This window comes from Emydura macquarii, unplaced genomic scaffold (genome assembly GCF_026122565.2).
Source record: "Emydura macquarii macquarii isolate MOO-44397 ecotype Brisbane River unplaced genomic scaffold, CSIRO-AGI_Emac_v2 contig_2422, whole genome shotgun sequence".
NCBI lineage: Eukaryota > Metazoa > Chordata > Testudines > Chelidae > Emydura > Emydura macquarii.
In genome coordinates, this window is record NW_027132559.1 from 35,712,517 (window position 1) to 35,727,295 (window position 14,779).

Sequence of the window (14,779 nt, forward strand, 5' to 3'; positions counted from 1 at the left end):
GTTGAATTCCCTGTGACTGCATCCAGAAGTGTATTTTGTTCCTGGTTCCTTTTCAAGTCAGGGCTGGAAAGCATCTTCAGCTTGGCCACATATTTCCTTCAAATCTGAAGAGCGCTTTTGCTGCATATATGGATTTGTTATGATTAAGTTCCTGGTGAAAAATTCAGATTCTATCACTTTGGTACTATAGGACAATGAGAACAGTATGTCAAGAGCAAAATATCATGAAGGACAGATGGTCTGTTTAAGATCTTCATTAATTGTGGATGTGCACAGTTTGTTGTGGATTTGATGGTGTAAGTGTAATTTTAGAGGCAACCAGTGGCATAGTGCACTTATACTTTTTCTCCAGACTTAGTACCTGCATAAAGTGATTTTGTAGATTCATTTTGCTACGATGGGCCAGTTTTTTGCTTGTTTTTTAGGTCAGTGTTGCCTATCATTCATTAAGCTAAAGATAACTGTATATTACAAAAAGCAAAAATTTATAACTAAAGCTTCAGTACATGTAAATATGCAGTTAGGCCAGAGTTGCCTATCATTCATTAAGCTAAAGATAACTGTATATTACAAAAAGCAAAAATGTATAACTAAAGCTTCAGTACATGTAAATATGCAGTTTGGTTTAGTGGGCTTTAACATCAGAATTTAATACCATTTCTATAACGTGTTGTCACAGTTAACAGGGCGAGCTACATTTTAGATCCCTTTTAGTCCTTTTTGAGAATATCCTTATGGTGACAGGTTTTGCTACCTTCAACCCTCTCTGGGTGGAACCACATGGTTCTACCAATCAAAAACTGGATTTTTGAGCAGCAGTCCCCTGTTTACTACCTATGTTTTCCCAAAAGGCCCAGCTGTGTTTGGCATCTATAAGCCCTTTACTTCTGTGCCCTGTGACAGCAGCTGATTAAAGTGACACAAAAACAGTTTCTTCAAAGTACATTTATTTGCCAGAAGGAATACAGCATCTATGAAAATGGGTTAAAAAAAAAGACTCCTATATGGATATTTCCTTACCTAAGCTTAACTTCTCTATCCATAGCTCAGGTAGGCCCAGTTATTTTCATTTGAGTTGGGAGACTTAACCTGCCTGCTGCAGTTCCTTTGTGTTTGTCTGCCAGCGGCTAGCCGCCACTGTTGACAATTTGCTCAGCCCCTTTCTTTTGTAGGTCAGCATCTTTAAGGTTTAGGATTCCCTTTGATCCTAGGCTTTTGGCCTTGGGCATAGTAAACCAGGCCAGCCTGATGGGAGCCAGGCAAGAGCATTCCCCGGTTAATAATTCCCCCAGTCTTATTTTGCCACTGTTTTTGTTTCTGGTTTGCTTCCTCCTTGGATTTAACTCATTACAGTCAGGCAGGATAATATCTAACACAATGGCTGTCAACCTTTCCATACTACTGTACCCCTTTCAGGAGTCTGTTTTGTCTTCCATATTCCCAAGTTACACCTTACTTAACTACTTGCTTACAAAATCAGACATAAAAATACAATAAGAGTCACAACACACTTCCTGAAAAATTGCTTACTTCCCCTTTTTTACATATTATTATTATAAAATAAATTGATTGGAATATAAATATTATACTTACATTTCAGTGTATAGTATAAAGAGCAGTATAAATAAGTCATTGTTTGCATGAAATTTTAATTTATGCTGACTTCCCTAGTGCTTTTTATGTAGCCTGTTGTAAAACTGGCCAAATATATAGAGGAGTTGATGTACCCCCTGGAAAACCCCTGCATGCCCCCAGGGATACACCTACCCTTGGTTGAGAACCACTGATTTAACAGATACACTGAGGTGCATATGATACTTATGAAATAATAACACAACTCTCTATTCTTCACCAATATGGCCAAAATTAATGTAAAATATATTTAAAATGTGACTAAAATAAAAACAGTGTATTTCACCGATGTGATCCTCCCTAATTTTCAAGAATATTTATTACTTTTCTGTGGTAGTGTTAATTTGTATACTATTTAATTCACATTTCATTTGTTGTACTCTATCTAGTATCACAGAAGAGGTCCGCATCAACATGGACAGTAATGAAGAGAATTTTTGCTGAGCATGGGTTTACTGGATTATTTGCTGGTAACTGTTTCAAATTTCCAAGAATCTTAGAAAAGAAGGAAATTAAGTTGGATTTAATCATTAACACATTTTTAAAGAATCTAATATGTGCAAATTAAAAAAAATGTTCATATCCTTCCACATGAATGTTGTTAACCGTGGAACAGTCATAAATATATATAAAAATAAGGAATTCTAGCAAACTCTTCATTGAGACATCATCAGTGGGCTAACAGTGTCTAAGAATTGAGTTGGTTTATTTTTCAGGCATGTGACAATTAGCATGTAGTGCATTTATCAATTATATCAATTAATTAGTTATAAGTATTTTCCCAAATTGTGAAATGCTGTGAAAAGTTCTGCAACTAAAGAACTGTGAAAAACAAAAAAGTGTTTTGTGTACAGTTATTGGATATGGAGGAAAGGTCATTTTTGCGGGTGAAAATAGCTTTTCCAGCAGGTGAGAGAGACAGTTTGTAAAAGCAAAAAGAACTAAAACAAACTGGAACGTGGAGACGCTTAAGAACTCTGTTCTTGGAGAGGAGATCCCACTCTCCTTAAAGGCTCAGTGGGCCTAATTTTATTGTATGTTTTAGGGTGAAGATCTTCGTTGGGTGTAATTTATCTCCTACCAGTCTGTACTACTTCAGCATAAATCCTTAGGAACATTCAGCCCCACATGGCTGCCCCTTTTTTTGTTCTACTTTTTCTCACTAACCCTTTTGATATTCTCTGTCTCTAGAAACAAACCTGCAGCGCCAAAAGTCTTGTCTGTAGTCATGAGTGTTTAACGAAGTTTTGCTAATATCTTCATTTGCATCTGAGTATAGGGGAGTGGTAGCTGGGAATAGAGTTTGCTATAGTAAATCATTCTGAACAATTGCTGGCTTGTAGGATACTGTGGGCTAATGAATGCAGAAGGCCCAGAAACAGAATCAGGAAGATTATGGAGAGTCAATGAAAGTTGGGCTTTTGTGTGATGATGCTTTTAGAGAGGGCTAGAATATGCCACAGTCATATTACTAAATCCATGAGGCAGGAGCAGAGGTATTGGATGCTATATATAACCCTGGAACATCAGGTTTCACAGCACCACTGTTTTCAGTTTATTTGTTTAAAAAGTCACGTCAGAATAAAAAAATCATACTAAAAATTCTCATTTTTATCACATGAAATTACTAAAGCTAAAAAATGGTTTTCCTCAATTATATGGGTTATTTTCATTTACCAAGCTGAATGAATTTTAAAAAGTAAACAAAGCAGGAATTTTGTTTCTGGTTCTCATGCATCACCCACAGTAGGATGGCAAGCACTGCAGGAGTGTGTTTAAATCCAAACAGACTGTTTTAATTGGACTCCTCTTTTAAAGCCTGTGTTTTACAAAACCAACATTTCTCATCTAAGACTATCTAAGTATCCTTTATAAAAATGTGGTAAGTCAATGCAATACATTTTAAACTGGTCAAATGAAAATCAAAATGTAAAAAAAAAAATGCAGTCCAAATCAGGAGGAGCACAAACCAAAAGGAAGTGTACCACTTTAATTTTTCTCCTAAGTTTTAAGTTGTAACTTAACATATATAGATATAAAGGGGTTTTAAAATTTCAAAATTTGCATAGTAATGCTCTTTTCATCTAAAGCTGCATACAAGTCTAGGCTCAGTGTTATGAGGGTTAAATGTATCAAACAGTTTAGAAGGTTTATTTCCCATGAACAACTGTCAAACTATCAAACTATCATCCACAAAACAATGCCACATGCATACCTTTGTGCTCAAGTAGTGTTAGGTGTAGAATTGCCAGCTGGGGAGCACACATGAGTAAGAAATTAATAAGAATTAAAAAAAACAAACAAACCCAAAACAGGTAGGGGCTCTGTCTTCTCACTTTTGAACCCCATCTACCCATGCCAATTGCCTGTGTGACAATTACAAGTTGAAAATTCAATATTAAATACATATAAAACATACACCCAAAAATGTAGCCACCTGTTCCTTGTACACCTGCTTAATGACTCCCTCCCTCTGATTGCCCTAAATACTCGACTCCCAGTGCACTTGCTCCCCACTGACAGACTCCAGTAGCCTCACAACCCCATACAGGTTCTAGCAGGTGCCCCTTCTCCAGCCCATGGGGAAGGGCTTCCCCTGAGCTCCTACCTCCACTCACTGTACTGCACCAGGGAAGGGTGGAAGTGGGGCTGTTGTTAGATGACTGGGGGTGTCCATAGTGCTGTACCTGCTCTGAGGTTCTGCTCAGAGTGTACAGAGGATGCCATCACTGCCACTTTTGGCTCTAGCAGCCAAAGGGAGAAACTGCAGACAGCTCAGATAAAAAGTTGCCTGTGGCTATTCACATGATTACGGGTGCAACTCAACAAACTGGTCCAAAATCATGACACTTGCCAGTGCACTGGTTCCTTGGGACTTCTCAGGCATAATACGTGCTTCTGTGTTTGTAGGACTGTGGCCTATATATTTCTTTAAGAATAGTTTACCACTTTACTTGCTACAGAAAGTGATACTACACAGTGGTCTGTCTTTTTGTGAAAACAAGTGATATTTATGGATAATTAAATTGGTAAATAATTTTTTTCCCTACAGGTATTGTTCCACGGTTGATTAAAGTTGCTCCTGCTTGTGCCATAATGATCAGCAGCTATGAATATGGGAAATCCTTCTTTCGTAAATTAAACAAACAAAAAAATATGCAAAGCTATTTATTCTCCTCAAACCGAGATTGAAGATACAGTCAAGGTATCTGGTAAAGGTTGTGCCAGCTTTGACTTTTGTCTAGAATTAAAATATTCCAAAGTTACTGGGTAAAATTTAGCTATGATGTTTGCTAGCCAGTTGAAACTCCCTTAAGTTAGCATTCCCCCTGGGCTGATTGTGCACCTTTGTTTCTGAATTCAAAAATGTTTAAGAATTCTATGTGCAGTATGTATTCCTAGAACCATTGTTTAAAATTTCATGTGAATTCTCTCTTTAAAGACCACGCTCAAAGAGTTAAGGAAACAAACTGATAGTTTTATAATCATCTTCAGAGATGGGTAAGAAAACTTTGAGATTGGTCAGAAATAGTATTGGCCATCAGTATAACAGAAAAAACCTCTTTCAGTGGAAAATGAGACTGGTATAGAACATGATCATTTTTACATGCATTTTAATATTTCACTAAGTAACCTGTTTTAAATGCATTTATGCTTTGAGAATCTATTAGAATATGTGTTCAGAAAAATAGACAATATGTAAACACAGACATGGAAAGTCTTTCATGAATGCTCAATCATGTACCTACATAAGTATTTGTTCCTTCAAAGAGTGGTTGTCTTGGCAGCAGTCTTCATTGTTACTGAAAGTTAGGTTAATTATTTCATCAGTGTTTCAGTGAGACCGAGGCTGGAAAAGGACACCACTAAATAGCTTTGAAACAGAACCCTAAAAACGATTTATATTTGGCCTACCATACATGTGATTTGAAAATTGGAAGTAGGAGTATGCTATAGATCACAAATACAGTAGCAAGGAATCCTGTAACTTTCATTGGTCCTGAATTGATTAGAAACTTTACCTTGCACAATTTTGAGTTAAATGAATAATCAGAATTAAGTTATTTGCCATGTAATCCTCTGCATGTTTTTCACTTTGATTGTTGCCATTTAAGTTAAACTATTTCACTTACTGAAATTCCACTATTTGGATTCCATTGAAGAGCCACATATTAAACTGATTAGCTCCAAAAATTGGACCACTAAGAGCCTGATTCTGGATTTTTGCACATCCAAAAATTCCAGGGGGGAAGCTTTGTGATGGTCAAGCGCCTACAGGGGGTTAAATGTGCTATCTATGACTGACTAGTTGTGTGCAACCCTATTTTTGAAGTATAATGGCTATTCTGTTAAAGAATTTTAAATATTAAGATGTCTTGAATATCTTTTGGGTGTATGCAAGAGTTTGATTAAAGCTTTCACAAGCTAACTCCACTTCCATAGCATCTGAGGACCACAACATAGTTCTTTAAGAATTGGCATTTAAGTTTTCTGGGGCATATGGGGGTGTTGATGAGTCCATGACAAAATTTATCACTCAACACTAGAGTAAGTACATAGGTGACCTTCCTACAGCCCTGAAGCAGTAAGTTAGAAATTACCAGTTCATTTGTGGCTCTTCAGGTTTTTATCCCTTCACATTGTAGGCTTTTGTTGTTGCTATGTTTGTATGTACACTACTAGTACATCCACTTCCTAAAGTGTTGCCTGAGAGTTCACTAAACTAAGGTAGTACCCACTACATGTTATGTGGCCAAGGAGAGCGTGTTTTTCCTCAAGGGGAAAAAAAAGGCAGTTTGCTCTATTAATTTGATAGCCATCAACAGTAAGGATTAAGAGTCCAGCAGGTTTAAAAGCTACCTGCATTTCTTAAACTGAAAAAAGGATGCAGAATAGAGAACGGTGTGAGGGGGCAGGAAAACCAGTTCTCATTCAAGTGAACCATGAAGAATTGGTTCTCAGGATAATTTACACTTCAATAATATAAAAATAAATAGCACTTTATGAAAAATACATAAATCCAAATAGAAATGTGAAACATTCAAATATTTTCAAAATGGAAATAAAGAATGTGGCATGGAAATGAGTTTGTTTACTAGCCATGGATGGGATAAAAATGTTAATGTTTAATAAAATCAAATGTTTTCTGGTTTTGTGATTCCATGTACAGATGGATAAGTCATTTTTTGTTTTTTATAGTGGAAAGTTTAAATTCTTATTCATGAATCTTTATTGTATTTATTTGTGGTCTAATGTAGTTTTTTTTTAATTGGCTGTGTTGTCTGACACCTGTCTTCTGCTGTGAAAAAACAGGCAACCCAACCCCCACAGAATTACCTCTGGACCTTCTCCACCTAGGCAGCATGTTGCCTTCTGGTGAATAGGAGCTTACAACAAAAGTAGAATGTAAAATTGAAAAGGAAGATAAGCCTGATAACAATTGTACAGATGCACTGAAGAGGAGATGAGGGCCCTCGCTCCTGTTAAAGGACTTTTAGCAAAACTGTTAAGGCTCCATTTGTTAAATATTTATATTATAGTGACACTCAAAGGCCTCATTGTATTGTACAAATATAGAAAAGCGATTCCCCACCTGGAAGTGTAAGATTTAACGAGAAGGCAGATTTAAAACAAAAGTGCTTTTGAAGCGTAGAATTCATAGTTTCATAATGCCATATGATCAAGGGGAATCTTTTATAAACAGTCTAAAAAGGTGTCAGGATGTGCATGGTTCCACCAGCTGTGCTCAAGACAATTTTTGTATAATATAGTGCACAGATACTGTATAATGAAGGTTTTGTGCCTTCCTCTGGAATATCTGGGCTTTGAAAGCTCTTAAACCATCTCTCAAGCTAGGTGGTATTAGGGCTTCAGAGGAAGGTGCAAAAAATGCCATAGTGGATATTTGTAAAATAACCTGCCCCTAGGAAAGTTTGTCTCAGTCAGTGGTGAATTTATGCCCTGAAGCACATGTTTAAAACACTTTCATCCTAACTAATTGGACTGTGGGTGTTAGCCTATGTCTACACTGCCCCAGAGTTTGGACTACAGTGGTGTGAACAGTAGTGCCCATCAACATGCTATGCTGCAGCTCCCCACTGTGAATGCAGCAGAGGTGAATGAGAAAGTTCCTATTTTGCATTAATATAAGCCTGGCTGAAAAGGATTACATTAATGCAAGTTAGGAACATTTTATTGTGCACCCCCACCATCTGCACAGAGGAGTAAGAGCACAGCCCTTTGACCCAGAGTGCTGTTCACATCTTTCATCCAAACTGCAGAGCAGTGTAGACAAGCACATGATTACCTAATATGTTTTTAAATCCTGTAAAACTCTGGGCCTCATTGATACTTTGTGGAACCCACTGAACTACCACTTTCTCATTTCAAATGTAAGCTTAGCTGTTTTTTGTTAAAGATTTTCTATGTAAGGGAAGCACACATTCAAAACAAGGTTAAGCTGACATTTCTTCCTTTATCAATTGAGTCTAAACTAGGAGTTCAAACTTTCATAACCTGGATCACATAATAAAGGTGTCATGGATTTTCTCCTCTTCCATTCATGACTGTATAAGGTCCTTGGTGGCAACTATAACAATTATGTAAATAGAAAATACTGATGTATTAGCTATATTTCAGTTTAATGGATGAAAGAACGGAAGAGAACCAGCATGATGAGGCAAGTGTTAAGTGTATCACATACTATCTTTTTTAAAAAGGTGATGTATTATACTGAAGATTTTTGTTTGTTTTGGCTGGCACAGATTCTAAGTCAGCACAATTTAAATGTTTGAAGTTAATTTATAGACCTCAGTAGATCACTCACATGAAAAGGAAATGCCTATCCTTTAAATATTACTTTAAGGTCTTCTCAAATTCTAGGATTAACTTTCACTTGTTTAGGAATTTTAAAACAAAATTAAATTGCTTTATGTTCACACACTAGTGTGTAAGTGGTCTTACTTTACACTTCTTGATTAGAAGAGTACAGAGACAAGAGCTAGTAGTGGCAATAGTACAAAATGTTTAATTTACATGCAACATTTACAATATAGCAAGGCAACAACATACACATACAATTTTGGCATTTATTGTTCAATTATTTCTGAAAAATGGACAGCATTTAGAATTGAGAGACACGTACAACCAGCTTCCCCATGCACAAACACTGACATTTACAAGTGTGAAAGATTACATAAGACTTAAATTACATGACAGATGAATTTTATAGCAGCAGCTCCAAGAGAGCTGTCTGCTGACATGACTAATAATCATGATTACAGCCAAAGAACAGTGATGTACTGGGAAAAGTGTTTAAAACAGCATAGGTTGCTCAAGTTATTTATGGATGCCTGCTTCCCTCAATGTCTTTGCATTAAAAATGCAGCTTTAGTTTAGAAATTAATATTTAATGAATACTGTTCAATTAAACTACTGAACTGCCCTGACAGCAAGCTCTTAGTGCAAGAACTAGGAAATTACTGTATGCAATAACAGGCATTCTGAAAGCACTATTGTTTTAATTAAATTTTATTTCAGAGATCATTAGAGGCTGTGGGTTAGTTCTGAAAATGTTTAGTCTCATATGTTTATCAAGGCTGAACTTTCCTACATTCTTCTGTTTACAAGAATGGTCAGATTAGATTGCCTGTTTTTCTTTATCCCATCCTCTGAAAAACAAGTAGTAGGACTAAGGGTAAGATTACAAGAGGCACATATATGTGGCAAATATAAATAAAGCAAAGAGTATAGCATGTAGTGTCTGACTGTAAACAAATCTGTCTGAAAGTACACTGTAATTAAATAACCCTAGTATTGCAGCCACTCATGTAAACAATATATGGAACTTCTTTGGCACAGCAAAGCATTTTCCCTTTGATTAATAAATACAACACACTTACATGCATTTAATTTTTTTTAAAAGATGATACTCATAAGCATTATCTTAATAGCAAAATTCATAGATAAATGACTCATTACATCTTACAAAGAATTAAGAATGCAGTTTGCAATTCACAAATTTATTTGCAAACTTTAAAGGTGAGAGTTTAGCTGGAAAGATGTAAAGTTTACTTTCATTTAAAAAATGTTTTCAGGTAATTCATATCAGTGACTTAATTAGAGGCATATAATTTTTAAAGAATTCACTTGTGTTTAAGTATTACTGCACAGCACAATCAAGAGAAATAGCTATCCAAAACAGTTTAATGGAAGAGAAAAAAACATCATCATGAGAATATTGTTAAATTTTCATTCTAATCCTTTTTTACTCCTGGGATCCTTTTCAATGGACGTTGGGAGGTGGTGGGGGGAGGGGTAGTTTCTCTCAAAGCGCTAAGGTGGTGATCTCCCCCACCTTTACATTAACATAAGTCAGTAACAAAAAGCAAGCAAGTAGGATGTGCCTTCTACCTGTGAAGTTCTTCCTCATTTGGGCCACACAATCATCTGGGTGACTCGCCACCCAATCCCTTCTTAAAACTTGAAAGTAATCCTGATTTAGAAGATTTATTACTGTGTCCCATCATCAGAAACTAGGGATGCATACTATTTCTTACCATGACCATATCTGAACAAAAAAATCAATTCTCTAAGTGGCATAATGATAACTGGAATGCAAGGTTAACATTTACCTGGCAGTAGTTCAAAACATCTGAGGTTAAATAAGTTATCTGAGATCCTACATAACAGAACACATGTAGATTAAAAAATATTTAAACAAGTAAAGTTTTGTAATATAATGTAAACTGGGAATTTTGATATTCTTTTACTAACCTGCCAAGGCTTACATACAGGATTCCCTGTCTCTTCTGTAAGTTTTGACAGATATGCAAGGAAGTGCTCTAGTTTAGAGCCTGGGGAGGTGATCAACTCTTGCAGGGAAACATAAATCATGATGGTTTAACGAAGACTGATTTTCAAATATTTTTTTCTAAAAGGTTTTCTAACTTTAAATCATACATACATTCTGTACCTGCCTCGAATTCTTAAATAGTTTAAGATGTCAAAGAGAAAGTCTGGAAAAATCCTTTTAAAGGAAAACATGATGGAAGATTTGACACATAATGTATATGTTTTTTGGGACTTTTCTTTAAATAGATCATTATGAAAAAAAGGCTAAATAAAGCAGTATGTTCTGTAGCTTGCTTGAATTTAAGAGTCTTCACAGCAAGTCAAATTATGGCATGTAACCTGAACTCATACAACACAAAAGCTCTTCCTTGTTATGTATATCTGCTCAAGATGGCGTTAGACCTGGACTTGTCATCTCTGCTGTAGGACTTGCAAGATATTCACTTGATTTCAGACTTGTAAGAGATTTGTAACTTGCTACAGAAGTCAGAGAACCACAGAGTCCAAGCAATGATGGAGTGTCTTCCTTTCCTGTTCAAACAGAATATGTTAATCACTATCACGGTTCAATTCCTAATACTAGAGCTACCTGAACCGGGGTAACACTCACGGAAGAGAGAAGGTCAGTATATGTATCCTTTTACAGACTGTTCATCTTCAATACAACATAAGCATACATGCACAAATGCAGTCACCAGTTTTTAGGGAAACATGCCAGTATCTCCCACAATTCTGGGTGTTTGGTCACCTCTCCTGTCTCTGCAGCTCACAGGTGGATCAGAGTTTTGGTGCCATGTGGTCTGACCATGCTTCCTTTGCTACTGCTTGCTTCCAGATTCTCTGCCTCTACAGCCTCAGAAAATGGTATGGTTTCTTTTGCTCCCACCCTTACTCTTTCTATTTTAACTCTTCTGCCCAGTTTTTTAGGCAGTGGGGAACAATATTCTCCCTCCCTGGCATTCCTCCTCCTGGGATTGGTTAACCCCCGGGGGGGGGGAGGAGGGGTGTTGAGCTTCTATTGCAGTGTCTCTCTGCTAGGACCTGTGCCCTATATGGGCATGGCAGAATAGCCAAGAAAGCATCAGGTCAAATCCAAGAGGTGCTGTATATGTGAGGCAGCCTTTCTAGGCTCAGCAGATACCAAGTTGAGCCTAGCCTGCACCCAGACTTCAGTCCCCAACTCCATTAGGGCCCAGGTGAGGTCCCTTACCCATTGAGGCAGGGGAAAATGGACCAGGAATCCCAGTGCACAGTAGGGAGAGGCTCTAAAAGTAAGGAAGACCCTGACCACTGGACTCAGGGTGTAAGACCAGGGGACACCTGCAGAACAAAGAGAGGAGGTTTATGGGGTCACCCGTCTTGCCCCACAAGACAAAGTGGGTCCTGAGCACTCTGGGAAAAGAAGCAGGGCTTCTAAGTCAGCCCCCTCCCAAGCATATCAGGAGGGCTCTAACAAGTTGCCTCCTCCCAGGGGAAACAGAACCCAGTAAGGGTGAACTCTAAAACATGTTTCAAAGCCACCGCAGAGCTTCTATACTCCCAAAACATGCTAAAAAGGTTTTAAAAAACTTGGAAGAAAGCACAAAAAATCCAGAAGATAGGAGTCCTCTTCCCTGTCCTCCACTATGGCCTGGTCTATACTGCTGGCAAAATTCAGCGGCATCGATGGGAGTTATGCAAGCTACACAGAGTAGCTTGTTTAACTCCTGTCGACATCGTAATTTCCATTTAGCACGCCGTTTCCATGTTGCTGCACTGACAGGAAACACATACCCTTTGATGCAGAACTATGCTGTTTGGAGAGATGGTTTTATTAAATCGACTTTCCAGATCGATTGATTGGGTCTTCACTTCCACTCAATCGATCCGGATAAATTGATCTGACAGCGGCGAATTTGCCGCCGTCAGTGTAGACATACCCTGAGGAAGGTGAGTTGTCTGGCTCTGAAACATGATCAGGCTCCTGTCTGTAAACCTCAGAATAAAATTTTCCCTTCAAAATCCTCCCTTGAGGCTGCAATACCCCTTCACTCCTCCTTGAGGAAGTGATCAGGGATGAATGGAAAAAGTTTGCTGAGAGCAAGCACATTAGTGACACTGGGTTCTATAACAGTCAAGAATCAAAAGGTTATTTTGCTGAGACACGGAAGTTTGACACTCCTGTTCGTCCCTTGCCAAAGATATGATTATTCCCTCAGAAGCAGAGTTCTACCCTAAGTATCCCAAGAATGGAAATATGAAGGCCAGTCATAAAAAGGCTCTGAAGTTTCCTCCACACCCCTTGAGTGTCCCTGGCAGCTATCTGTTTTGCAGGAGCATCTCTTTCTTGGATGGAACATCTCAAAGCCCTTAAGAGCAGAGACTATCCTGACTGACTCCATTTTCAAGAAAGTCTCCCTAGCAACTGCCTTTGTAGCTGACACCTCAGTGGATACAATTAGGTTCTAGACCCAAACCATGGCTTCTGGTTCAGTAGCCAGGCATTACCTATGGCTCCAACCTTTGAAGGTGGATACTCACTCTAACCAGGTTCTATGCTCAGCCAAGTTTCCAGGCTCCTTTCTTTTTAGAGAAAAGCTGGATAAGATGGTGACTGACAAGATGGCAAAATCTAAACAGTCTCTCTCTTCCCCATTATGGGCCTTCAGAAGAGCATATTGACCAGCCTTCGCACTGAGGCACTACTTTTCTCCTGATCCTCACAGAGGTACCAGCGAAGGGACAACAGATTCCCTGAGGGCAAATACTGGAATTGAAGTATAGGGGGAAGTCCCAGAGGGAACTCTTCCCCCAACCCCTCCAAATTGACTTTATGACAAAAATTGCATAGGTTCCAATCAGAGCGGAAGCTAGGGGGCAGGATTTCCCATTCCAAGAATAATGGTTTTCATTGACCACAGACAAATGGGTCAGGGAAATAGTGAGCCAGAGATATTCCCTTAGGCTGCAGGCTCCATCCATCCATACTTCATCCAGTCACCCAGATCCAATGACCCTGTAAAACAATCTGATCCAGAACAAAATATCTCATCTTCTGGATATGGCTGTGATAAAGAGTGTTCCCTTAAAAGAAAGGTTCTCTGGGTTCTACTCCATCATCTTCTTCAGAAGCAAACAAGGAGTATCAGAGCCATTCTGTATCTCAAAAGGCTCTCAACAAGTGGATGAAGAAAAAGTTTTCGATGAAGATCCTGGCCTCTACAGTATCATCCCTGTCCCAGGGGAAATTTTTGACTTCAGTAGACCCAGCAGACATATCTCCATATCCCCATCAGGCTGTGCCTCCACAGACTTCTGTAGTTCTCCTACAACAGCAAATGTTGACAATACTGAACACTCCTTTTTGGCCTGTCCTCGGCCCCCAGGGTTTTTACAAAGATGTTGGTCGTGATAATAGCCAGACTAAAGTTGTAGGAAACTCACCTATACTCCTTCCTGGACAACATGCAGATCAAAGCTCCATCGCAGTCAGTAGCACAAAAGACCAGGTCTCAAATGTGAAATCTCCTCTAGGCACCCAGCTTCATCATCAATGCCAGGAAAAGTTCTCTGGTTCCATCCAGGAATTTATTTTCTTGCTCCAGAGCCGCAAGAGACCTACTATAGCACCATGCCTCCAACGGCTAGGACATCTGGTGTCATGCACATGGATTGCCACAGGCACAATCATGCATCAGAACTCTTCAAGTTTTCATACTAGAGATGAGGGATCACACCACAGAACACAAGAAAGATCAAGTATAGGTTCTGTTAGGACTTTTCTGACCTTTCTCCTTTCAACTCCCAGACACAGTTTGCCGAAAAGGAACTGCCTGCAGATTGGACTCTGGGCTATCTGTGATGGGTTTATTGGGGCTAAACAAGCAAGCATAAAATTATAGCCCTTCACACGACTCAGACTTATCTCTATACGCTGATAGTTTCCTTCCCCCTTAATCCGTAGCTGTATACGCCCATAGAGCTCCCTGTTTCCCTAATTATAGCTCTATACATCAGAGTTCCCTCCTCCTTCTTGGTAGACTTATCTCATTACAAGAAGTAATTGTCACTGTTCACACATTCTCACCTCCTAATCAATGGTTGTGAATAGGCTCAGCTACTCTAACTGAATGGACCTTGCTTATACCTAACTTCCCCATTGTTGCTCCTTAACCTTACATGAATATATATACACCCCCAATCTGATTTCTATTCCTTACATCTGATGAAGTGGGTTACAGCCCACGAAAGCTTATGCCTGCAGAAATTAAATTTGTTAGTCTTTTAAGTGCTACAGAACTCTCATTGTTTTTGG

At 38.5% G+C, this 14,779-nt stretch overlaps 2 protein-coding genes across 4 annotated transcripts in view; one reads left to right on the forward strand and one right to left on the reverse strand.

Moving 5' to 3' along the window:
* The window catches only part of SLC25A40 (solute carrier family 25 member 40), a 56,913-nt gene extending 48,343 nt beyond the window's left edge, over positions 1–8,570 (forward strand). For both annotated transcript variants that reach the window (XM_067562257.1, XM_067562258.1), the window contains 2 exons: positions 2,022–2,102; positions 4,685–8,570. In XM_067562257.1, the coding sequence (XP_067418358.1) occupies positions 2,022–2,102; positions 4,685–4,824 (221 nt within the window). In that variant the 3' untranslated portion in view covers positions 4,825–8,570. The remainder of the gene's footprint in view (positions 1–2,021; positions 2,103–4,684) is intronic.
* A 66-nt stretch (positions 8,571–8,636) lies between these two features.
* Positions 8,637–14,779, reverse strand: part of RUNDC3B (RUN domain containing 3B) — a 158,000-nt gene continuing 151,857 nt past the window's right edge. For both annotated transcript variants that reach the window (XM_067562260.1, XM_067562259.1), the window contains exon 11: positions 8,637–11,016. In XM_067562260.1, coding sequence (XP_067418361.1) covers positions 10,871–11,016 — 146 coding nt within the window. In that variant the 3' untranslated portion in view covers positions 8,637–10,870. The remainder of the gene's footprint in view (positions 11,017–14,779) is intronic.